The sequence below is a fragment of the Polyodon spathula genome, chromosome 1 (genome assembly GCF_017654505.1).
Source record: "Polyodon spathula isolate WHYD16114869_AA chromosome 1, ASM1765450v1, whole genome shotgun sequence".
Taxonomy (NCBI): Eukaryota; Metazoa; Chordata; class Actinopteri; order Acipenseriformes; family Polyodontidae; genus Polyodon; species Polyodon spathula.
Window position 1 is genome coordinate 26,387,538 of NC_054534.1, and position 25,922 is coordinate 26,413,459.

At 38.3% G+C, this 25,922-nt stretch overlaps 1 protein-coding gene across 1 annotated transcript; it reads right to left on the reverse strand.

Moving 5' to 3' along the window:
- Window positions 1-1,594: 1,594 nt before the first annotated feature.
- On the reverse strand, window positions 1,595-25,921 carry LOC121316253 (lysosome membrane protein 2-like). Its single transcript, XM_041251213.1, has 12 exons — window positions 24,969-25,921; window positions 20,501-20,658; window positions 18,250-18,397; window positions 16,555-16,746; window positions 15,398-15,489; window positions 14,527-14,646; window positions 13,014-13,192; window positions 10,771-10,889; window positions 9,700-9,773; window positions 9,119-9,164; window positions 8,255-8,407; window positions 1,595-4,876 (listed from the first exon to the last, which is right to left on the reverse strand). The coding sequence occupies exons 1-12, from the start codon at window positions 25,092-25,094 to the stop codon at window positions 4,763-4,765; spliced, it is 1,521 nt and encodes a 506-aa protein (XP_041107147.1). The 5' UTR covers window positions 25,095-25,921; the 3' UTR covers window positions 1,595-4,762.
- Window position 25,922: the final 1 nt, after the last annotated feature.

Below are 25,922 nucleotides of genomic sequence, written 5' to 3' on the forward strand. Positions count from 1 at the left end.
AGGTAGCAGAGTGCAACACCTTTGTTTTGTAGTCTTATTACTGTGTTTTATTTTCCCTTTTTCTTTCGCCTTTTGTCTTACATTATTATTATTATTATTATTATTATTATTATTATTATTATTTACAGAGCACCCGCGAGTGTACCTGCATTGGTATGACCGTGAGATTGTAAAAGATCTGTAAAGTTAAGGCAGCGGCCATATTATCTATTAAGAGTGCAATTTAGTCCAGGAAATTACTAAAACTGACATGGAGCATTCAAATAATAAAAACATTACAATAAAAAGAAGTAGCCATTTGCATTTCATTTTATTATTGCTGGTGTTTAAAATGTACAGGCGGTTGTAGGTATGAGTGGTGTTGAAGTAGTCAATAAATGTACAGTGTGTGTTGGGGGGGCAGGTGGGGTCTATTCTTTTGTACGGCCTTTCTGACGGAGATCATGGGATATTAAGTCAGAAAAACCGTCTCTTCACTGCTGAAATCTCGTGAGCCACAAGCACGATTCTTGCTCCGGTTTACATGGGTTTTTACAACTATTTTATCGTGAGAAAGCGATGCCCTTAAAGTCGCGCTGCCAAAGGGACTTTGCTGTTTCACCATCACGATGCATTCGTGTGACAACGTCGCACAGTCGTGACTGTAGATCGATTTTTCAAGTGCATGTAAACCAAGCCAATGACGGGTGAGTAGAATCCGAACCTGATCCACTTTATATAGCGGAAATTTACGATCTGGCTCCCGTGAAACTAAACTCCATTGCTTTTTTTTTTTTTTTTTTTTTTTTTTTTTTTTTTTTTTTTTTTTTTAATCGTGTTAATACAATCAAATCGCACCCTGATGTACAGTATATTTTGACCGCTGTTGGGACATTATATTGTATTTGTATTATTGCATGTTTCGAGTTTTCAATTAATAGCGCAGGGATTTCATAAAAAGTAAACTGAATTTCGCCTAATCTGTGTTTTTCACTAATCCTGGCTCAAACCGGTCCCAATCTGCACAGATTAACGCGAGTCTAGAGTCTACATGTCATGCCATTTTAATTATATAAACAGTTACAGTATAAGTATTGAGAACACGGGGATGGTAAAGCGAGGTTTCTGAAAGGGTAATTACTTATAGAACAGGGTATTTGAGAAGCATTGCTGTCAATGTGTGAACCATATTCAATAAAGTCCCTCTACAACTAATCAGCAAATGTGACCTTATCCTCTCGCGACCATCCCCGACAATATACTATAGATAAATGCTGCTGACATTTTATTTTATATGGAATTTAGTTTAATATATATATATAGTACTTTAGAAGAGATATTATTACCCCTGCCCCGCTTTTCATTTTTAATAAATCATCTTCACTTTGGAAAGTCTCTGCAGGTTAACACAATAAAGCATTCCTCTCGAGTAGGTCCTTCAGCTCCAGGCCTTTGTTCCAACCTTGTTCTAAGTTGTTTACTTGAACCAATTACACCTCCATCCAGACCCTAAAGTAGTTCATTATATCATTATACTCTGGAGTAGAATACTCCAATTAGAGGGATGCTTTAGGATTAGTTACAGAGGGGGATATATATATATATATATATAGTGTGTGTGTTTTTTTTTTTTTTTTTTTAAGGTCAGTTTGTTTTTTTATGGTCTTTTGTTATGTTACATCGCTCAAATTAGATCCCTTTGTAATTAAACTGACACACTTTGACACTGTATGGAAGTGTATTTAATTAACAGACATCAAAAAATTGTATTTAGCTTTCTACACCACACACTATGTATTATAAAAGATACAGAATTGTCACAAACAAAAAAATAATGTCAACACAATACTGAAAAGATTTTTATTGTTTTGTAATTTGAAACACTACAATTGTTCAAAAATAGACATTGAAACAAATGTTTTCTGCAATTTTCTGTTTTAGATACCACCACATGACTCACAAATTTACATATACTCAGTGTAACACAAATTTGAAAATCCTATACAAAAATGAAACCGTTTGCCCACATGTACAATCTCCAAGATTGTCTTTTCCAGCAATAGCACATACAGTATGCACTGTATATGAAATGTAAAGGAATAGCTGTTTTTGCATACATTTACGATTAGAAAAACACCAACAATGATACTTGATCATGTGAAAGTTCTCATCCTGCACACACAAGGTACATGTATACTAGAAATGGAAGTACAGAGACACTAATTGAGATAGTCAAGCTGTACACTGGTATTTTGTTGACAGGTGACAATGACTAATTTCCTAATAAATCGCCAATTACTGAAATACTGGACAAACGCCACCAGTTTTAAGAAATACCACATATCCTCCAGACCCTGTCTGAGGCTTGAGTTAAAATAATCACACCCACACACACACACACACACACAGAAACACTATGCCTCACCAGGAATTAATTCACTGTCATTCCAAAACAAAGTGATGCACCAGCTTGCTTCAGGCAAAGTACACTTCCTGCACAGCAGGTCCCTTTTCTACCGTGCCAACTACAAAAGTGCTGCTTAGCAACCTCTATCTGCGGTCATTGTCAGCATTTATGATCAATACAAAAATCCTGGACTAATGTGTGTGAAATATAGTGTCTCACCTAGCCTATGACCCTCATATTTAATATGTCAGGATGAGAACTCCCCCCCCCCCTTTTTTTTTTTAAATAAATGTATTATGGCTTCGAATCTTACATAGTAACACATTGGAACACTTCAAAAACAAAACCTCATTTCATACAAAAAGTATTACAAATGTATCAATTGCTATAAAAGAGTTTTAACCTGCTTTGAGGCCTTTGTTGTATTTGTAACTGTAGTTAATACTGCAAGCATATTTAATCTGTAACAGTTAGTAAAACTAAGATCACTCGCTTTGATATGTGTCACTGTGAGGGTCTTAAAGTTTCCATCATTTACAAAAAGTAATATTTTTTTCATGTAGAATAAAGGTCAGCCTTATAACCCTACAGTGTTGGGTTGTACACCACCATTCTTGTATTATCGAGTTTTCATTGATATAATTTCAGTTGTATAAAACTAGATTTTTACCTCAAATATGTCTGAAAAAAGACAGACATAGAGATTGGTATTATTGTACAAGGGTTAGTGAAATTAATGACTATAGAAAGCACAGGACATGTGCCTGCTGTAATGGTTGGAGAAAATGCCCACAGTGCAAAAGTTCATGGATTAAAAACCCTGGCTCAGATATATTCACTGACTATGTCAGCACTCAGCTAACCTGAGAGTACTTGAGTCTGGGGTGTAATAACCAAAGACAGTCACACCCCTATAACAAGTTCAAAGAAATAAGAACCCACCTGCTTTATTTATAATCTCACAAATGCGTTGTAAAGCAATGTATTTAGCTGAAACAGCCAAACCAAACAAACAAAAAAATCACATTCACTTTACTTTGAAATCAATTGGCCACACATTCACGGAAACCTACCACTCATTGGCTCGGACTACTCTGCTCTTAGTATTTATATATATTTATTATTATTGATGTTTTTGCCTGTGTATGGGACTTCATGTTTTACACTGTGTTCGGGATTATTTTAATAAAAATAAATGTTTTTAAAAAATTATATTTCATGTGCTTTACACACAGTTCCACAGTCACTACTGGCTATGTACATCGTGGGTGCGCAGAGTAAGTGAGCCCCTCAGTGAAAAAAGCCACTCAACAGCATGCTCAGGTCCACTCCCCCCGAGCAGCTCAGAGTACATTTAAAAAAAAAAAATTGCTCAGAGATGCTCAGTTGCTTAACACACCTAGTAATGCCTTAGTGTTCTTCTGTATCTATGGGCACACAATGGAAATACAGCAGTGATGGTTACCATAGATACCTCTGAATTCTTAAGTTGTGTGTTCCATCAGCAGCTAATCTAAAACAAGGACTGCAAATCCCCACGGGAACTGTGCCTCAGAAATCTAGCAGGAGACAGGCATGTCCATCACAGCAATATTATTTCACAATTATACAACTAACTGAAAAAGCCTATTGCCTACATTATACTCATTTTAGCCACGTAAATGTAAAGCAAGTTACACAAAAAAAAAATAACAATAATAAATACAATTTCTAACAAGTGTCGTGATTAACAGTATTTGGCCCGCTTTCCGATTTTCACAGAAACAGCCCAGAGCTTGATGTGAATAAAGAGGAACCTCTCAATGAAAAGTATACTGTTGCCAACAGAACTGGGATTTATTCTGTGGTATCCCTGATTGTATACCGACACTGAAGAACTTCAAAAAGGAAAGTAGCAGCACAGCGTTGTTTACAGCTCTGCCAGATTTTTTTATTTTATTAACTATTTTATGCATTATTACTATTCTGCATTGTAGCCCAATGGTAAAGGCTACGGGCTGAGAGTCAGTAGGTACTGGGCTCAAATCCCAGCTCTGCAGCGTGAACACAAACAGGTCAATCTTTCCATGCTTCAATCCAAACAGCTTTTAAAAGTGGTTCGAAGCAGACTGCCACCGAAAGGGAGATGGTGCAGCTTGCTTAAGCTATTTGCAACACCGTCCTTCCGGATAGCCGCACAGAGCACATTCTAGAAATGAGAAAATGATGGTCATTACCAGCAATGTGTGAAAAAACATGAAAGAAGGAAGTTATGTCTTGATTGTTAGAATTATTATGGCAATGTCCCACCACCAAACCAATGTACCCTTCCCTCCCCAATCCAACCCAACCATGTTTTGCCCTCCTTCAATGTTTGCTCTGGGGTGTCCTTATGTATTAAGTGCTTGTAAAGGTCTTCAACTGAATATTTGCACAAGAGTTGTTTTCACAGCTTTCCTCTGGCTTCTCACTGACTTGAGTGTAGGCAGTATCTTCTTTTGCTGTGGGTTTCTGTTTAAAAATAAATAAATAAATAAATACAGCTATTTACAAGACAAAATAGCTTCATGTTATTTTTTTTCAATGCATTGACACTTTTTGCTGTGCTGCAATCATCGCTATTGCAGTGAGACTGTGTCACACACTACCACACACACTCATATGTATGTATATATATATGAGGCACACACACCACACACACACTGAGTGGTGTTGTGTGAAAAAGTATTTGCCACCTGTCTGATTTTCTGCATTTTTGCATAATTTTTTACACTGAATGTTACGAGATATTCAACCAAAATCTAATATTAGATAAAAGGGACCCTGCGTGAACAAATAACACAGTTTTGATACTTATTTCATTTATTTATTAAAGAAAGTTATGCAACATCCAGTGCCCCTGTGTGAAAAAGTAATCGCCCATTTAGACTGGTAACGCCATTTAACTGGTTACGCCACCTTTAACAGGAATAACAGCAACCAACCGCTTCTTGTAGTTATTGATCAGTCTCTCACAGCGCCACTCCTTCATGCAGAACTGCTTCAACTCAGTGACATTTGTGGATTTTCGAGCATAAACTGCTCATTTCAGGTCCTGCCACAACATCTCAATGGGGTTTAGGTTTGGACTTTGACTAGGCCATTCCAAAACTTTAAATTTCTTGTTCTTCAACCATTCTGATGTAGACTTGCTTGATTGTTTCGGATCATATATTGCTGCATGACCCAGCTGCGCTTCAGCTCCAGCTCAAAGACGGATGGCCTTACATTCTCCTGTAAAATTCTCCGATACAGAGCAGAATTCATGGTTCCTTCAATGACGGCAAGTCATCCAGGTCCTGATGCAGCAAAGCATCCCCAAATCATGACACTACCACCACCATGCTTGACTGTTGGTATGAGGTTCTTACTGTGGAATGCAGTGTTTGGGTTTCGCCAGACGTAACAGGGCCCATGTTGACCAAAAAGTTCCAATTTTGACTGATCTGTCCATAGAATATTGTTCCAGAACGCTTGAGGATCATCCAGGTGCTTTTAGACAAACTTGAGACGAGCATTCATGTTCTTCTTAGTGAGCAGTGGTTTCCACCTTGCTACTCTGCCATGAATCCCATTTTTGCCCAGTGTCTTTCTGAGGGTGGAGTCATGAACGCTGACCTTAGCCAATGCGAGAGGCCTGCAGATCCCTAGATTCTAGGGTTCTTTGTGACTTCCTGGATGATTTTACGCCTTGCTCTTGGAGAGATTTTGGCAGCACGGCCACTCCTGGAAAGATTCACTACTGTCCCAAACTTTCTCCATTTGGACAATATGGCTCTGACTGTGGTTTGGTGGAGCCCCAGAGCCTTAGAAATGGCTTTGTTTCCAGACTGATAGGCATCAACAACTTTTTTTTGGAGGTCTTCAGGAATTTCTTTTGATCATGGCATGATGTGCCTCTAGAACCTGTGTGCTGACAACTTCACTGTGATGGTAAGGGCCAAATTTAGTCAGATTTATATTGGCCAGGGCTGGCCCAAATCAGGATAACGGGGGGGGGGGGGGGGGGGGGGGGGGGCAATAACTTTTTCACACCTGAAGATTGCATGTTTGATTACCTTGCACACCAAACAAATGAAAGAAGCACCAAACTTGAGTCATTTTTTTCTGTCAGACTCCCTCTATATACTACTACAACCCACAAAAACCCCACAAACTTTGCTTTTGTGACCAGGACAGTGATATTTCAAAATATCACTATTTCCAATGGGAAAACGGGCAAATGTGTGTCTTTTTGTTCACATAAAGTCAGAAAAAAACAACATATGAATCCAAATTGACATGTATTTGTACTAAAGCAATATAAAAATGACTACAAAAGATTTAGAAGTGAGCAGTTTTTCGAGATTTACGATTACACATTTGCCCGTTTTCCCATTGGAAATAGTGATATTTTGAAATATCACTGTCCTGGTAAATTGTGTTACATAGGGTTATTTTACCCTTGATTTTCTCCCCAATTTGGAATGTCCAATCATTTTTCCTGTCCACTAATCCCATGACTAAGCCAGCTTCCTCTTTTACGCCCAGGAACTCGAGAGTGGACGTCAGCAAGCTACTAACCTCTGGAGGATAAAGGCCAGCCCTGAGCTCACCAGGTGCCTGAGGAGAAACTGTCTCTGCCGGTTTTGCTTCCCTAACTGACGGGCGCACCAAAACCAATGCGACCTTCCCTTTGGAACCCCCAGTGAAGACAGGCCTACTTCGCACAGCCAGGATGCGAACCTGCGCTGTATGACTCACCCTGAGCACCACGCAGCTGCACTTCTACCAGGTGAGCCACTCGGGGACAAATGTGTGGTCTTGAAAGAAACACCCTCTCCCAATTGACTGACATGCTTTGCAGACCTGCTTTGAGGTAAAACAATCTAGGAAGTGAAATACTAAAAACCTTCCTGAGAGGCAAGTACCAGATATCATGATAACATGTACATCTTTCAAAACCACACATCTGAGAGCCATTAATAGTGAATGGAAGTGCAGAAAGGGCAGGCGATATGAAATGATTTTGATGGCTACAATCACTTTAAGCAGCAGACAAACAAAAGGCATGAGCAAGGAGATATTTGACTTCTTTTCTTTATTTTTTTTTATAATAAATTTAGGTCATCTCCAATTTTTTACCCGTCATTTTTCGCACTGCGGATCTACAGCGAGGCCACCAGACTTAAGTGCCAGAGGACAACACAGATCTGGAGGCACCACTGCAGAACCACAGGCGCCCTGGCGGCCACAGGGGTCGCTGATGCACAGTGAGCCATGGATTCCACTGCTGACCTAGGCCCTCCCTACCCAGGCAGCACTCGGACGAGTGTGCGCACCCCCTGGGAACTCCCAGTCACGGTTGGCTGTGTTTAGCCTGGACTTGAACCTGGGATCTCCAGGTTATGGGGCACATCCTGCACTCTACGCGGAACGCCTTTACTGGATGCGCCACTCGGAACCCCCGAATTCTTTTCTTTGACTGGGTCCCACTACTTTTAATTAGATTTCCTGTATTCTAAATCGATTCAAAAGGATTTTTTTTTTTCTCTTTTCGGTGGTTTGAGACTAAACCAACCAGCTTAATTACTTATCAGCTACATCATTCTCCAGGTAAGGTAATCAGCACCTTCCCAAATCCCAAACCTTCACAAAAGTGAGGTTACAAATAATGTAACATTTTCAAAGGAAGTCTGGATCCTTAATTAATAAACTACATCTGCTTGACTCAAAATCGGCTACCGGCATTTGATTCACAATTATAGAATGATTAATTTGTCAATTTTTTAATTAAATAAGATGGTTTACATGACGATAAAATCTCCAATTTATTTAATATTTTCTAGTCAATATTTAGTCAACACTGACCTTCTGCATTCGGGATCTGCATAGTAGGATTATTAGGACACCCAGCAGGAGTGCTCCAAACCCCACAATGATTAAGGGGAAGTTGGTTACAATGGTTGAAATCAGCAACAATGTCCTCACTCTTTTGGCAGATGCATCATCAATCACAACGCTCTGAAACACATGCAACCACACTCAGCATCACTTACAGCTACACTGGGAAGAACATCTAATCAGTTCATTACACCACAGTGCAATACACAGGCTGCTTCTTAAAACTGAAAACTGCTGAACATGAAATTTCAAATATTACTTCCATAAAATAGAAATAGAAATTCAACCACGTCTAACACATGAATTTATGGTGCTTAAACATGTTTGAATGCATTTAGCGTGAGGCTGCATTATAATCTGGAATTTATTATGCTGAAGTTCCCAGTAGCTGTGTGTCAACTCACTTGCTTAACATTTTGGATCAGAAAACAGGATTTCTTCAGCTTATGAAATTAATGAAAGTGTTACATGCTAATGTCTAGGGATTTATAGTACAAGGTTCAAGTCACATTAAAAACAAAAATGAACAACATAAGGTAATTAAACTCCCACCACTATAAAAGAGCATGCACCACTGGTTTATAAAAACTTTGGTTTCTTATTAAAATGTGGCACCATTTTCTAAGATTTCATTTAAAGTGTGTACATTGTACAGATCTGCCAGGCTTTATCTTTTCACTGCTCTTTTGTAATTCCGATACTGTGGAAAAAGTTCATAGACAACCTCCACCACCACAGGCTTATTTTTCACATTTAAATATATTTGGAATATATTAAAAAAAAAAAAAAAAAATCTACTGTATGCAATTTTATTTGAAAACAAGTTCTTACCTCATTTATAAACATCACAGGGAATAAAGTCTGGTTCAGATTTTTTCTTAAAAAAAAAAAAAAAATAAATAAATACATACATACAAATAAAAAAGACATGTTAATCTAGTAAAAAAAAAAAAAAAAAAGTTAATTAAAAAACCCACCCCAATAGGCAGTGATTTATAAATCGATATATAGTGGAGAAATCTAAATGTGGGGGGCACTTTTAGATTTCTCCACTATATATGGATTTATAAATCACTGCCTATTTTCATTAAGTTTATCATATTAAATGTAATCCTAATAATTTATGTATTTTGATGGAAGGAAAATAATAAATAAATAAATAAATAAATAACACACTACATATGGCTGTTTTTCCACACTTGATTAACACAGATTTTAGATGACTTTACATAAGGGAATATAATGCAAAATAAGCTTAGCAGGTTTACTATGAGCATATCAGCTTTTTTGGCTCGTCAGCTTTAGGTTTAATTAATTAAACTCACAATAAAACCTGAAAAGGACCCAACTGTAATGCAATAGGAGCAATTTCCCCTTCCCTGGTGTGTCAGTAAAAACCACGTGGTACTTACGGGAAACCAACAATTCGATCCAATAAAATGTTAATCTGGGCTCTCTTGCATGCTCTCACAGGGAAACCACCAAGCTGTAAAACATACAAAGAATTAGTGACAACACAACAGTAACTCATGTATTAAGCAATCATTAATATAAATGTAGCTTGTTCATTTTAGCAGGTACCTGATGTACTCACTTAAGAACATAAGAAAGTTTACAAACGAGAGGAGGCCATTCGGCCCATCTTGCTTGTCTGGTTGTTAGCTTATTGATCCCAGAATCTCAACAAGCAGGTTCTTGAAGGATCCCAGGGTCTCAACAACTTTACTGGGGAGTTGATTCCAGACCCTCACAATTCTCTGTGTAAAAAAGTGCCTCCTATTTTCTGTTCTGAATGCCCCTTTGTCTAATCTCCATTTGTGACCCCTGGTCCTTGTTTCTTTTTTCAGGCCGAAAAAGTCCCTTGGGGTCGACACTGTCAATATCTTTTAGAATTCTGAATGCTTGAAATAGGTCGCCGTGTAGTCTTCTTTGTTCAAGACTGAACAGATTCAATTATTTTAGCCTGTCTGCATATGACATGCCTTTTAAACTCTGAATAATACTGGTCGCTCTTCTTTGCACTCTTTCTAGAGCAGCAATATCCTTTTTATAGCGAGGTGACCAGAACTGAACACAATATTCAAGATGAGGTCTTCCTAATGCATTGTACAGTTTTAACATTACTTCCCTTGATTTAAATTCAACACTTTTCACAATGTACCCGAGCATCTTGTTGGCCTTTTTTATAGCTTCCCCGCATTGTCTAGATGACATTTACTGCCAATTCACTTATGAACACCAAATGGCGCTATTTATGCACCTATGTAACATTTCATGGTGAATACACTTTCAATGCCAATCATTTAAACTTCAAAGTGATAGGACTGTGCAGCTAATGACTGCTCCAGTTCTTATTATTACAGAATACTGAATGATGGATTTACTGCATATAGAAAAGAGAGATTATGAAGTAGTTAATATCAGGATTTCCCTTCTCCAGCCCCCATCGCAAACAGAAGTATACTCAAGTCTTTGTCACTTACTGGGTTAATATCTAGGAAGGTTTCATGATCATCTTTGTTTGGAGACAGTCCCTCAATTGCATCAACATATTTCTGATCCGCTTGGTAAAAGTGTGGGAATGAGATAACGACAGGTGCTCCTGTAGTACAAGAAATAAACCAACAAAAAAAAAAAATCCCTTACAAATCTTGTGGTAAAGAAGTTACCCTGAGAACAGGTCACATGTCAAGTTATAAAACAAAGCGAGGAGCAGCTCAGCATTATGTGTGTGATGGGGAGGCAGATACAATGTGACCCCTATCCCAGTTTTCTATTAAATATATTTTGAAGAAATCCACTGTAGTAAGAGTCACATCTCTTTCATGGTGGAGTGGGGAAACTATTCTGTTTTGTTTGTTTAGAATCACGACAGGGTGTAATTTAATAGCACATTTGTGATAATTGTACATTTTGAACACAAAAGGCAGGACATTTATTGGGAAACTTATCTAGAGCCCTTTGACACAAGAAGGTTGACACACCTGGGTATTTTCACACGCCACCTTTGTTTTAAAAAAAGGGACAGTATGTCCAGTTGTAAACTTTGACGTGCCTCATACTTATTTTTAGAAAGAAAAATCCTTCCAGAAGGTATATGATCATATTCACAATAGTATCTGTACAAAATAAATCTACTGAAAGATATTTGAACAAAAAGCTCTTTGGAATTATATTACCAATAAACAACATGAATATACATTTAGACAACAATCGTCCCTGGAAGCAGAGGGTTATTTGTCATGGTTGTTATTTACTGTGCTTCAATACATACATTATCTTTATAAGCAGACGCAATTGTAGCGTAAATCAATATCCAGCAAATTCAAACACTCAAAGTGAGCACATATGGCACTGTTAGTCACAATAACCTGAATTATGGGAATCCAGTCTGGGCATGCTGTTACTATGTTGGTAAAATACCTTTAACTATAAATAAGCATTAAGTCGCCTGTTTTAGGCAACAACCCAAGAGCAAATGTATTCTTCCCATGGAAACTTAAAGGGAACTTTTATATTTATATGTACAGTGCCATGAAAAAGTATTTGCCCCCTGTCTGATTTTCTGCACTTTTGCACATTTTTCACATTGAATTTGGTCAGATCTTTTTGTAGGTTGTAGTAGTATATAGAGGGAGTCAGAGAAAAAATGACACCAAAGTTTGGTGCTTCTTTCATTTGTTTGGTGCACAAGGTAATCAAACATGCAATCTTCATGTGTGAAAAAAGTTATTGCCCCCTTAGTTAACTCTGTTAGCTGTTTGAATACTTTGGTTAACACAGGCCTGATTTGGGCCAGCCCTGCCCAATATAAATCTGACTAACTTTGGCCCTTACCATCAGAGTGAAGGTCAGCACACAGATTCTAAAGGCACATCATGCCATGACCAAAAGAAATTCATGAAGTTGTTGATGCCTATCAGTCTAGAAAGGGTTACAAAGCCATTTCTAAGGCTCTGGGGCTCCACCAAACCACAGTCAGAACCATATTGTCCAAATGGAGAGTTTAGGACAGTAGTGAATCTTCCCAGGAGTGGCCGTGCTGCCAAAATCTCTCCAAGAGCAAGGCGTAAAATCGTCCAGGAAGTCACAAAGAACCTAGAACAACATCTAGGGACCTGCAGGCCTCTCTCACCTCGGCTAAGGTCAGTGTTCATGACTCCACCATTAGAAAGACACTGGGCAAAAATGGGATTCATGGCAGAGTAGCAAGGCAGAAACCACTGCTCACTAAGAAGAACATGAATGCTCGTCTCAAGTTTGCCAAAAAGCACCTGGATGATCCTCAAGAGTTCTGGAACAATGTTCTATGGACAGATCAGTCAAAAGCAGAACTTTTTGGCCAACATGGGCCCTGTTATGTCTGGCGAAAACTAAACACTGCATTCCACAGTAAGAACCTCATACCAACAGTCAAGCATGGTGGTCGTAGCGTCATGATTTGGGGATGCTTCGCTGCATCAGGACTTGAACAACTTGGGTCAAAGCCCAGACCTAAACCCCATTGAGATGTTGTGGCAGGTCCTGAAACAAGCAGTTTATGCTCGAAAACCCACAAATGTCACTGAGTTGAAGCAGTTCTGCATGAAGGACTGGGCCAAAACTCAACAACGAGTCTGGCAATACATCACATGTTCAACGCTAACCTAGTCAGCTGAAGTGTGTCTTTGCAATATATGTCATTTTATAACCAGATATTGTCTAAAACAAATGTAATAAAAAATACCTTTTCTGCAGACGCTAATTTTTAACACTCCGGTTCCCAGGCATTGTCCTGCTGGTACACAGAACCCAGCGTTGGCAGGGTTAATTTCAGGACTGGCAAGAACTTCAGGTGGGGGGGAAAACCGGTAGGCAGGTATACCCTTTATTTCCACATCCTTTTCAAAGGTTAAATATATAGACCTGTAGATTAAATACATATTTATAAAAAAAGGCTTTTCAGCTATGTTGCCATTAAGCATCCAGTTACAACTGGTACAAAGACTCTTTTTGGGCAGATAAGATTTAGAAGTTCCATAACAACGGATAGGAAATTCATTGCTGTAATCTGAAACAATATTCAGAAGACAGAAGCGTGCCGGTACATGCAATATAGAAACATTGTATATCCACTGCCGGTGTATGGTTTTACTGTCACCAGTGAACCAAGACTAACCAAGGTGAAACAGGCTGTGTGGATTTGAGCCTTGGTACTACATTACCACTGGGCATTCAACATTGCAGAACCATGTCCAGAAACTGGAGCCCAACACCCACCAAGAGATTGCTAAATAGTAGGAGAGTAAAATATAGCACTGCTAAACACGGGTCAGTCTGGGTCTTGGTCAGTTCTTTCCTAGCAACATAGTTTGGCAAGACAGCATTTAGCTTTTTTTTCAGCTTTTCAGTAGATAATGTATTTAAATATATATTGCATCAGTTGTCATTTATTTAGTATGTTACTGTTATCTCACAATTCCTAAGTGATTACAGCCTCCAGTTTCTTCAGGGAAGTTGGGTGTGGAAATCTCTGGCAAAGTGTTCTCCAGAATAGACATCAAACTACTGTACTGTCGGGTTTCTATTGGTCACATCACAATCAAACAGTGATGTGAGAGATCGTCCATTTAGACAACATGTACACACATAGCATGTGTTTATAATATTTAGTTCAGATTCTGCAGTTCTACACACATATTTACAGAGAGTGTCGGGTATATTAATTTAAATAGCAGCCACCATTAAAATAACTGCCCTTCGTGCAAATCTCTACAACATCTCTTTAGTGTGTTTTGAGTTATATACTTTAGTAAAATGACAAATGGTCCTATGGGATTTTTAAACCAACAGGTGCTGTTCCTCATCATCACTGCACAACAGCGAACCCTACTGGCCAGACGCGGAGCACATTCAGACTGGATAAAAAGCAGGGCTGATCTCCGTTCTCCGGGATCAGTAGCCGGCCCTCTGGATTGCTCGGCATAAAAGATATTCTGTCTTTAGACTTGTGAGATCGGAAGACACTCACACGCCCACCGAATGCCTGTTTTGTGTGGGGACTTGCTTCTGTATAATTAGACATTCCAAATTGGGGGAAAATAAATAAAAATAATAATTGGTCACTCAAAAAAAAAAATAGTGGGTGCTATTAAGATTTTACACCACTTAGTCATTTGTCTCATATCTTAAAACCTAGCATTAGTGGCATGTTTTCATCCAAAACTAAAGTCAAAGTTTTTAACTTCCATATACAGTACCTGCACAGATCAGGTGAAAAGATATATAGCAATTCATTCTTTCCTATTAGAGGGTGAAAGGCGCTTCCATCACTGCCATTGATCATGTTGCTTTCATTCGAGGACCACCACTTCATTTTGCTAAGGCACAAGATTAAGCAAAGTTTTTACTTCTGGTTTCCCACATCATTTTACATTGCATTTTCCTCAAAATCACCACAGTCTCAGTGGACACAGTATCTCCAGGTCAAGATTTCCATTTGTTTGTCAGCGAAACATGACACACTAACCAGCATGACTAATACACAATACCCTTGGTGTAACCCTGTTAGGGACTCAAATGAGAAAATGGAATGAAGGTTACGCAAGTTACTTTTCAGAAAGTTGACCCTTTTAAAAGAAGACAAATGGTTTTCAATCATCTTTATGCTGCAAAACAATTTTCAGAGCACACTGTATGGTGGGAGTGGGTATTGCTTGACTAAATATGGGGGAAAGGTCACCAGCAAGGCCGAGATGTACTATTTAGAGTTATCATAGTGCTTTTATCACTGTTGCTGTTTTCCCACTAAACTAACAAACACAACATCTGACTGCTGCACCTTCCCTTTCCAGTTCATAGCCATGTTTAACTGTTATAACCATGTGTATTATGGTTTTTATTCTTAATGTTTATAATTTTGCATATTTTTAATTTAGTATAGTAACCTATATGAAAAACATTATTCTGGAATTATTATCAATTGCTGATCGTTTAAAGTAATTAATGGTATTTTTTTAAAGTTTGGGGACAAATGACACCGGGACAGTTGATGGGAAAAGAGGGCAGCCCCAGTCAAACTGGGCCATCTGGTCACCCTAACTGACACCCTATATCCCTTGCAATGGTTACCTTTCACCGTTCCAGGAGACAATTTTACCAAAGTCTTTGTAGTCCTGTATTCCTGTGCGGAACACAAACTTATCATCACTGGTACCATTTTTCTGAAAAAAGAAACCAATAGATGTAATCCAATCACAGGGAAGCTACAGAAACACACATTCATTTCAATACAGTTTGTCTCAGCAATACTAAAACTAGTCAAATTCATTATCAGTGTTTCATAAGGAGCATGATAGTTGGTGCCGACTATCTGTGTCCTAGAATGCAGTCTGCACAGGGCTGGCTGTTCTGCGTACAAAAGGACAGCAAAAACATCTGTTTCTTGTTATCTCAAAGGGCTTCATTTCTGCATTTTTCAAACCAGAAAATCTCCAGGATCATGGAGATTAAAAGCATCGGAACATATTCCCATAAGCCCACCAACAACCACCAAATCAAGATCACTCTACCTCTCTTGACTTCGTTTTTTGAACCAGTTATTTGTAGGCTAAAGACTCATCAGTCCAGTTTATTCAGCCAACTATGCATTGATTACTAAACTAACTAGCACAATATTAATTGGGTGCAGACAATGTGGCACTCAAAAAATACAACCAACAATTCTAGTATGAACTAGAACAGTTCTGTGAACAAATACTCCATTATCCCTTTATGTGTTTGTTGATTTTTTGTAATTCCTATCTGGAGTAATGTTATTACTATTTGCCCATAGCGAGAAAGAGTTTGAATGTCATCATTTCAAAGACCTTTGATCTATTTTTTTTTTCATGTAAAAAGGGTGATGTTATTAATTTAAAATCATGTTCCAAGGGCTTACCAGCAAAAAAAAAACAATTGCAAGGGTGGAAATAAGACCCCCATTGCATAGCAGTTTGATCCATTCCTGGTTTTATTTTGAGTTTAATAAGACACAACTGAGCTTGTTACAGTACCTATACTCTGTGGCCAATCAAGCTTGTAACAAAACCTGGAATGGGTGAAATGCAATAGGAGTCGTATTTCCATCCCTGAATTGTTAAAAGTCATTGACATACTGTAAGAGGTGGAGTAACCCCATTGGGCCACTTGAGCTGGAATGATCCTCTAATCAACTGTAATGAATGAAATCCAGTATTCCCTATACACTTAATGACTGATTATTGTACAGGACTACACAGCATACATACCTTATACATGAGCCCAAAGTATTCCTCGACCTCTGGTTTGAACAGACGAAGTCGGGTCAGAAGAGGATCTTTGAAGCCCCACAAAAGCTCATGAACGGTACGGGTCATGAACATGTCAACACCAATGGACTGCATCCCGATTGAGATAATAGAACTTAAGATTATGGAACTTTTGACTTGCTCCATAACAGCCTGTATTATTAAAAGAGAAAAATGGAAAGAAACGTTCACTGTAGCTGTCACTCACACTCCTGTCTGGTATAGAAATGCAATAAAGGGTAATTGCAGATGTTTTAAAACCAGTCAAAAAAACAAACAAAATAAACTGAGGAGGTCTCAATATTTCAGGGGGCTTTTTTATTTGACAGAGCACCTGAACCCACTAAACTGAATCCTGTATCCAATGAAACAGCCTCTGTCGTGCGCGCATTGGGCTTGGTTTCAGAAGTAAGTGCAATTCATCAACGCACGAAGCCTGTGTGTCTTTCCAAAGCAGAGCACAGGGTTTGTGTCATAAGGAACATTATGTGTTTTAGTTCATTTAGTTTGCATTTCCATATGTACGTTTGGAAAGCCCAACAACACTGTAACCCTATTGTGTGACCTTAAGAACGAGGATGGCTCAAAACACTGGCAATTCCGATTAGTAAATGAAATGTTTAGTCAATTTTCTGCTAATAGAAAGCAATATTCAATATACCTTTCTAGACCGGCTGGCAACTTGAAATCAATGGGGGGGGGGGGGGCATTGTTAAAAAAAAGTTTGCAATTTGCAGTGACTGTCAATATTAGTGTAGTCACTCATAAAATCAGCACAAATGTAAATATTTCTCTCTTTATAGTTTCGTGGCTCAATTTTTCCTTCTCAGCAAGTATGAGTTTGGTTTCTTTCATGACAAGGGAGTCATCGTCTTGTAAAATACATTGGTCTCTTTGTCCAGCTTTCTTTACCTACTGTATTTAGACAATGAAGAAAAGCTAAACAAACAGAAAATGGCACTCCCTGGCACAAAGAATGACCAGGGGCCAGAAAAAAAAGAGAAGCGCATTAAAACACAGCAGCAGGTTAAAAGAGGCTTTGTCTGCACCATGACAAACACCAACAACTCCACTTCTGGTACAGCAGCAACCACTGGGATGACGTTTCCACAGATAAAACAGTCATATTTAGATTTTTCAATCCATTTTGTTTTTCCAATGGAGTTTTACATGTGTTCATTACAGAATACAGAAAACACATTACTAGATATTCCAATAGTATTCTATGTTTAAAGAGCATATTCCATCATTATTTCTTTCCCTCGTAAATACAGGACATGTGATTGATAAGCCATTAATCCTAGCCTCTTATTTCCCCATTCAAAAACTCATTACTTCACTTCATTCATTAGACCATGTTCAAAGTACATTTTAAGACCCTGTATGAAGTCTGATAGCAAAACAAGTGCATGAAAACTGTGCCCATGTTTTATGATGTGGGGCAAGATGTTCAGTTTGAAGGGTTTCGTAACTAACATGTTGCATTACACCCAAAATGACATCTGTTACAACAGGCTCTTGACGTTTATAAATGTCCGCCCCTGACCTGTGTTCCAGCCTTGGTCTCGCCCTGCCTTTGTGTACTCAGCCTCTACCTCAGTGCACTTGAGCCCAGCCCTACCAGATAATGAACAGCGTATGTTAAACAGCACTTACCACAGCTGGGATGTTGACTGTCGTTATCAGGTCGACCTCTGGGTCCCCTGACGACATATCTCGACGAAACACAAACGTCTTGGGACTTAAAGCTGATACCATAGTTCCATTTTCAAGGAAAGTCACATTTTCTCTAGGCCTGTACTCTCTAACAACAACAAAAACAAAACAAAAAAAAACATAAATAGATAAGACTAAGGTATACATGTAAATCAGTGTCCTTTATTGAAAAGAAATCCTGGATTCTGGGAAATCTTTTTTTGTAAGTGTAATATTTATGATGAACTCTCTAATAAAATGTCTTTAAAAGGTACTTTTTTTACAAGAACACACTGTGTAGATTTCTTTTAACATATTTCCTAGAAGTCTTTTCACTACATTAATCTTATTAACAATTATAATGATTTACTTCACTTAAGGAGTGGTTTTTACTTTTATCACATGGTTAAGCAGTAATAGTGCAATCAGTCAACAGTAGCATTCGTAACAAAAGTTAACGATGAATCACTGCAAGCGTGGATGCAAACTGGTACAAGAGCTTTGTGATTATGGTAATGTCCACAAGAAGTACTTTAATTCTCTATGATACTATTAGATAGGATTGCCACATATTCCTTATTGTAAGCAACAGTTTCTTATCAATTTTTTTTTTTTCAATTCCTATTTTCACATATTGCCGAAGGTGATCCCAGTGTCACAGGTAATTACTGATGCCATAAATATGATTTGTCAGCCTACAGTTAGTTAGTTAGTCATCTTTCAAGGGTGTTTTTTCTAATTTATTATTATTTTTTATTTTTAAAAGATTAATGACCCCTGTTTTACACCCAATTTAAAAATCACATTTTGCCTCAACCCAGTTTCAAATCAGGAGCTCAACTGGCAATATATTTTGCAGGACTAAATCCCTTTAACAGTATTAGAAGGTCTATAAATCTATTATAGTGGCATACAATAACAGACAGTGTAGCCTTGCACTCTTTTCTATATACATGTGTGTTTAGATTGGCTAAATTACTATCTGTCTGCACTGTTGTCCTGGGACTTTGCTATTTGTTTTGGGATCTTCTTTGTGTGATTAATCCAGTTCACATGCATTCAAATGCCCAGTTTGGTTAACATCCAAGAAATCTGTTCATCTGGTCTGGATATACAGTATTCTTTAGCACTGCTTTTTGTACCACACTAATTCCCCATGTATTAACTCTAAAACACTAGCAACGGCTTTGTTTCTCACAGCTGTTCCATCAAGCAGACAGAAGATCCAAAAGCCTGGTTCCCCTGTTTTGTATGTAGACACTCAAGCACTTTTAAGCATTCAAAATGCAGGCGAGCACCTTGGTTTTACCATTAAATCCTAACAAACATTTACTGTAGACCCACAGCTGTTTAAATAGCTCCCAATCTCTTTCTGCTTGGCACGCTTAATGCAATCTTTATTTTCAAAGCACTGCAGCACTGTAGTTATGATAATTCAGTACTAAGTTTTAGAATAAAGCGTTGTTGATTCAAAGTTTCCATTATCTACTTTCTATTTGACTACCCATCTCCCTCACTTTGACTCAAGGCTTGAAGTTTTTAGCTGCTAACTTAGAGTATTGTAACACCACTGTGTCACAGCCTCCTCCTGTACATCTCATATCAAAAAGCACTTCATTGAAACCGCACCCGCACCCTCCCCCCCCTTTACGCCTGGGGTCACAGAGAGCACTGATGTTCAAAAATGGTGGTACAATCAACATACAGCAAATTTGGCACTGTTTTTGCAGCTTAATCATTTGTTGAGCTGGCAGAAGTAAGCAGTTTTCTGTAAATGTTTTTTTGTTTGTTTTGGAGGGATTTTTTTTAGCTGATGCAGGCATTTCCACACAGCGCTGTCACTCTGCACTCTCACACCAGAATAACACTTCATTAGTTCTGCATTACCAACATTATTTTTAAAACTGTAATAGAGAACAATTAATATTCTGTATTATGGAATGGGGACTAAATAAGCACACTTGGAGGACACAGGTTAGTGTTTGGGCTTGGAGTCAGGACCTTTACAGTAAGAAGTCAGAGGTCTGGTATTCATAAATACATCTTATACAGTAGATGGTATACCGCAACTTTTTGGTACTACTTTTGATAATTATGGTTTGTAAATGAAGGAACCAAAGACCCACCCCTTCACAAGCCGCACACTTCGATCAAATACCCTTTTGTTCATGTATTTTAACATTAACTTTCCATTTCATTTGGGCATGCTTACCTGTAGGTGTACGGTCCAATCTCTTCAACAGCCGGCTTCCCCCCTTGCAGCACAGCTTCTGCATTTGTCAAGTTAAAGAAGTAGTACTGCATGTACACTGGGGGAGGAGGGTTTTGCCAGGATTTAAAAACATCGGCGCCTTCCTTCAAAACGCTTTGCTGTTTAAAAGGGAAAAAACAAAAGTATATCAGGGATTTGCTTGTCGCAGACTGGTTAAGTGTATTGCATGGACAGTATTTCTGTCTCACAGCCTGTCAAAAACTTAAGAAGCTAGCAAAACTGAAATGGCAAAACAAACTGACAGCTATGCCGTTAATATAAAACTTGAAGGCTAACTCGAGAACCTTTTACCAGAAAAATAACAAGAGAAATTATATTTTTTAGGGCATGAAATTCACACTAGCCATGCATCCAGTCTTGTGTTTTAGAATGTCCCTTGTTTGTGCATTATTAAAGGGTGCCAGGAGTTTAAACAATCAGGCCCCTGCACAATCACCTCACGAATAAATCATAACAGTCAATAGGTTTACCAATATGAATTGTTAATGTAGCTATAAGGGAGGAACAGTTTATATATCAAACTCATGGCTCCTGATCATTTAAATCATACACTTACAAGCCCTCTGTTCTAAGGGTAGGTTAGCAATGCAAGGTGCAATCACTGGACCATGTAAGAGGAACTGAAAACAGTACACACTCATCTAGTCAATACAAAACAAGCCAAAGGGCCGTATTTTGAATTGGAAACAAAAATGCAAGTTTTCTTAGTGAAACACTCATAGTGACACCCAGCGGCAAGCTGGCAGAAATACAATTTAAAAAAAATGAACACAGTACTGAGCATTCCAGCTGTTTAAGTATTCTGCATGTGAATAAACCACTGCTGAATAACGTCCTCTGCATTCACCAAACCTGTGTGCCTGAGCAACAGCCAAAGCACAACTGGGTATTGAACAGGCTGGTTTACAATCTGAGCAAAGAGAATAAGAGAACACTCTGGAGCAACAGCTCTGAAGCGTTAAGAGTTACAGTTAGAAAAACATAATTTCGGCAACTGGTATACAAGCCCCTGGCTGTCATATTTAAGCTATCATTGGGTATACTGAAAGAATAACTTGTATTTAAGCACGGTGTATGAGGAGGTAGAATTTGGAATGTTCACTGCACTTAAAAACACTACTAAAAATCACTATTATACACTGTTACAGAAAATAACCTTCAGACATGTTCCATTTACTTTCCGTTGCCTTTTTTTTTTTTTTTTTTTTTTTTACCCCTTTTCTCTAGGCTACCCAAATTAGACATTTTTGATTTTTTACTTCTCTCTTCTGCGGTAGTCGCCATGGTTGCCGTTGTCATGGAAGGGGGGGGGGGGGGGCGGGGCCGCTTAAACTAGTTCCATTTCCTACAGTAGGTAAATCAAAACCTGTAACGCATGGTGCCATTTCCTACAGCAATGGAGCGTACTCATCGATTAGAAAGGGTGTGATGGGGTATAATTACGCACACCTGCCATTACCATCATGACTAGCAGATTACCAGAACACTTCTGTCAGCTGCATGGGCACAGTATTCTCTCTTGGTTAGAGAAGTAACTCTGCAGGATAGGGCTTTCTTTCAGGGCCCTGTCCATGATCCTGGCTGAGCTGTTATAGGCAAATAGTAGAAATAGGCAAAAAAAGTGTTTATTTTTTATGCAACTCCTACTCTTAATCTGTCAATGTTTGAAATAATCACATCTCAATTAAATAGTTTATTGCTTACATCACATACTCAATCTTATCTAATTGGGCTTCTAGACGACTTGGTAACTGGAATGCGTGCTATATCATAGCTGACCCTTCAAAACGCCATTCTTTATTTAACTTTTTTTTTTTTTTTTAAACAGAAAATGAATGTTAATATTACCAAATGAGAAATACAACTTGTTGTTTGGTTATAGCTTTGTCATATTAACAGGTGATTCTCTCCATACAAACAAATAAGAGTTCATTAAATTCTTCGAACTTATAGCCCATCGTGTTTTAGTCAAAAATACACCTGAAAGTGGCCAATGTAATATTAGAACATGCTACAAAGAATGGTATAAATCAAATATTTGTGAAATATAGGATTTACAATTAGAAAAAAAATACAATAAGTAGAAATTAACTGTGGACATGTCCCCAGTGACCCTGTGTCGTTTCCTTTTAAATGTCTGTTTCCTAGCTGAAGCACGATGTGTAAACAGATGAGCATAATTGGACTAGTCTGCCTGTGTGTGTACACATTCTGCATGCTTCTCATTTTTGAAGATCTTATTTAGATATGTCTTCAATCCTATACTGCACGTAATGTTTGTTTACATGATCACATTCCAAACCTGGAGAACACAAAGACCTGTGTATTGCAAGTCTCTCAATAAGTACCAAGATTCACAAATCTCTTCAGCTGTGTATGATAATCGCAGCCCTGTGCTCACCTAGTGTGGTAAATGAAGAGTCATTCTTTATGCTTGAAAGCCACTGAACCATGCACTCTGGTCATGCTAAAAAGCAACTGATTAACTAGCACACCCCACTCTCCAACAGCATGCATTATCATAGCAGTGAATCCCAGATACACCACTGCCTCACAGCGATACTAAGGTACTCACAAATATAAACCCCATGGCTCCTCTCAGCCAATCAGGTTCTGAGGAGACATAAGGAGAAACTAACAAAACTTTACATTCTTAAAATTAATTGAAAGCAGCCTAGGCGATCTGGTTTTTCTTTATATCATCTACTATACCATAATAGAGGTATGTATCATTTGTATGGTGATCAAGATTTATCTGATTTCACATTATTATCCTCTGCAGAGGTCATTACCTGTAGAGAATTACATGTGTTGCGTTAAGGGTCCTGCGATCGATCAGTCAGGTAAAGACTACTGTGTAGGGCATTAAGGGTTAAATGCCACTTGTCTGTTAGTCATAAGTTTGGCATGTTATGTATATTTGCGGTACCTGAGGTTCCCAAAGACAAAGCAATGTTCCCAAGGATGGGAATCAATTCATTTACACAAACAGGGGGTTACATTATGTCAGGCTCCATGGTGTATGTTTGTGTAACTCCATGACTATACAAACATGAAACCTGCACTTAGTACCCAAACCAAGACATAACAATAAAATACTACCTGCTAAGCATTTTGCATCCATTTTTTTGTACAGATTAATGACAGAATGCATTCGCTACAGTGTTTTTTCAATGGGGTCAGTGTGCAGTATTGGAAACAGAATCCTGACACAGGGAGGGGGAAAACACACTCCAGAGGAAGGTGTTAAATCAAATAGGTACAGCACCTTTTAAATGTCTCCTAGTATTCCAAACGGAACCCGTCTCCCTCTCCCACAGGGTCTCACACCCCTCCCCCAATCTTTAAGAGCACAATCCATCCCTTATGTATTATGGTAGTGTTATGTGGTTTTCCATGTACAAAATGTATATACTGAGAAGACCACAAGCCCTAATTCAGATCTAGCCTTTTTAACTTGCCACACCCATGACCCCACCCCCATAAAAAGGAACAAAAACATACACAAACTAAGGTATGTTACATGAAATAACACAAAGGGAATACAAGTAGACTGTTCTAAAATTAACTATAACGTACGACCTGTATTCTACCTGTATTCTTTTTTACCACTATATTTATCCAGGATACACTGATTTATAGCGTAGTCCTTTTGTTTCTTTCAGTTCGAGTGCCCAGCAGTCAATAGAAGGCATAATATTATGCGACGCATATACACAAACAATAAATAAAAAACAAGCACATGATTTAAATGCTTCCGCCAACGGGACTGAGTACAACAGCCTTTATTAAAGATCTTTACACGGTCTTCAGTTTCATGAGGCTGCCTGTGGTCTTAACGTTGAGATGCTCTTTCTAGACTACTTATTGAATGCAGTGTTCTAGGTATAATGTGGCAACGGGTTAAAAATACGTAAATAAAATTAACAAGTGCCTAAAATTGTAAAATATTCCATTTTGTTTCATGCATTTGTTCAGACCGTTTTATTTTAAACTGTATTTATTTAATTATTTATGTAATTATTTATTTACACGGATAAAATAACTACATATCTTGCTAGTTATTAAAATTCTACTTTCCGTTAAACCACGTGTTTCTAGCACAAATTAGACAACTAAAAAATACCGATTTTAGGGAGAACACACAAATCAATGACCTTGGCAATCGGCATGTTGTTATATTTAAAAACCTCTCTGTAACTACACTGGCCTATCGCCAACCGTGATTAGTGGTTACTTTTTGTGAAATAGTACTCTTACTACCAACACCACTGCATAGTTGAACAGCAAGCACAACATTACATTACGCCGGTGCACGTGTAGTGCTAGGTGCTGTGCAACTCTGCTTGCATTTCCTAAAGTGATTAGCAATGCCACGCATTAAAAACACACTTCATTTGTGACTTACCTTTTTGACGATGTTATGGAGAAGAGTTTGGAAGACTTGAGTCACAACCAAGGCGATTCCAGTTACTATCAGTAACTGGGCGATAATAATCCCGGTAGAGTATATGACACGGGACTTTGTCGTCATGATGAAGGACTAGGCGAACAGTTATAACGTTAGAACAACTATAAACGGTGGCACCAAGATTATAAAAAACAAACAAACAAACACACAAAGGGCTGCTTTACTTTGAGAGATGTTTATGTCGATTTTAGCAATATCATGCTGATCCACGGTTTTTGTTTGCCTGAGGAACTCTTGAATAATTAAGTTCTCGATTTCCAATTTCAGATCGTTTTTTTGTTGCTTTTCTTCCACGTAGAAAGCCGTGCTTCGTTTGTCTAACTAGTGTTTAGAAAACACGCCGGCGCTCAGACAACATTCAGCTGCAGCGTTCACGTCTCTTCAGGCGCGGTGCCTAGTACCGCTCACCATCATATCAAGGCAGACACTGTTTCGAAACACTTAGTTTGCGGGTTTTTGACCAATGTGGGTGTGTTAAAAGGCAGTTGCTTATGTGTGGTTACTGACACTGCTTATGGGTGGAAGTGCGTATTTGAATGGATTGAAGTGCAAGTTAATTTTGATCCACAGTGCTATTATGTTTTAGGCAGACGTTTACGTAGTTGTACATTTGTGAGACAGTAAGTGACAAAGTCAGTGAAATTTTCCAGTTTCTCATGAACGCAAAACATTGCGTTTTCTTTAAATTATTATTGAAAATTTTCGACGAAAAAAATTATTTTAAAAAAAGGGCATAGGCTACAGTAATGTAAAATTATGTTTAAAATGTGTATTTTATTTAAATAACTGGCATTACTCTATTATCTGTGGCATGAAAGCCGTTTTATCATTTCCACAACGTTGTCGTTCTTTTTTTGTACATCAACCATGCTTCGGCAGACTTCTTGTGCA

Excerpts from the sequence above, each read along its gene's own strand:
- LOC121316253 (XM_041251213.1), bottom strand. The coding sequence starts at position 25,094 with ATGACGACAAAGTCCCGTGTCATATACTCTACCGGGATTATTATCGCC. Across the intron at positions 20,659-24,968 it reads TCCATAACATCGTCAAAAAG|CAAAGCGTTTTGAAGGAAGG; the intron begins GTAAGTCACAAA and ends CCTTTTAAACAG. Across the intron at positions 18,398-20,500 it reads ATTGGACCGTACACCTACAG|AGAGTACAGGCCTAGAGAAA; the intron begins GTAAGCATGCCC and ends TGTTGTTGTTAG.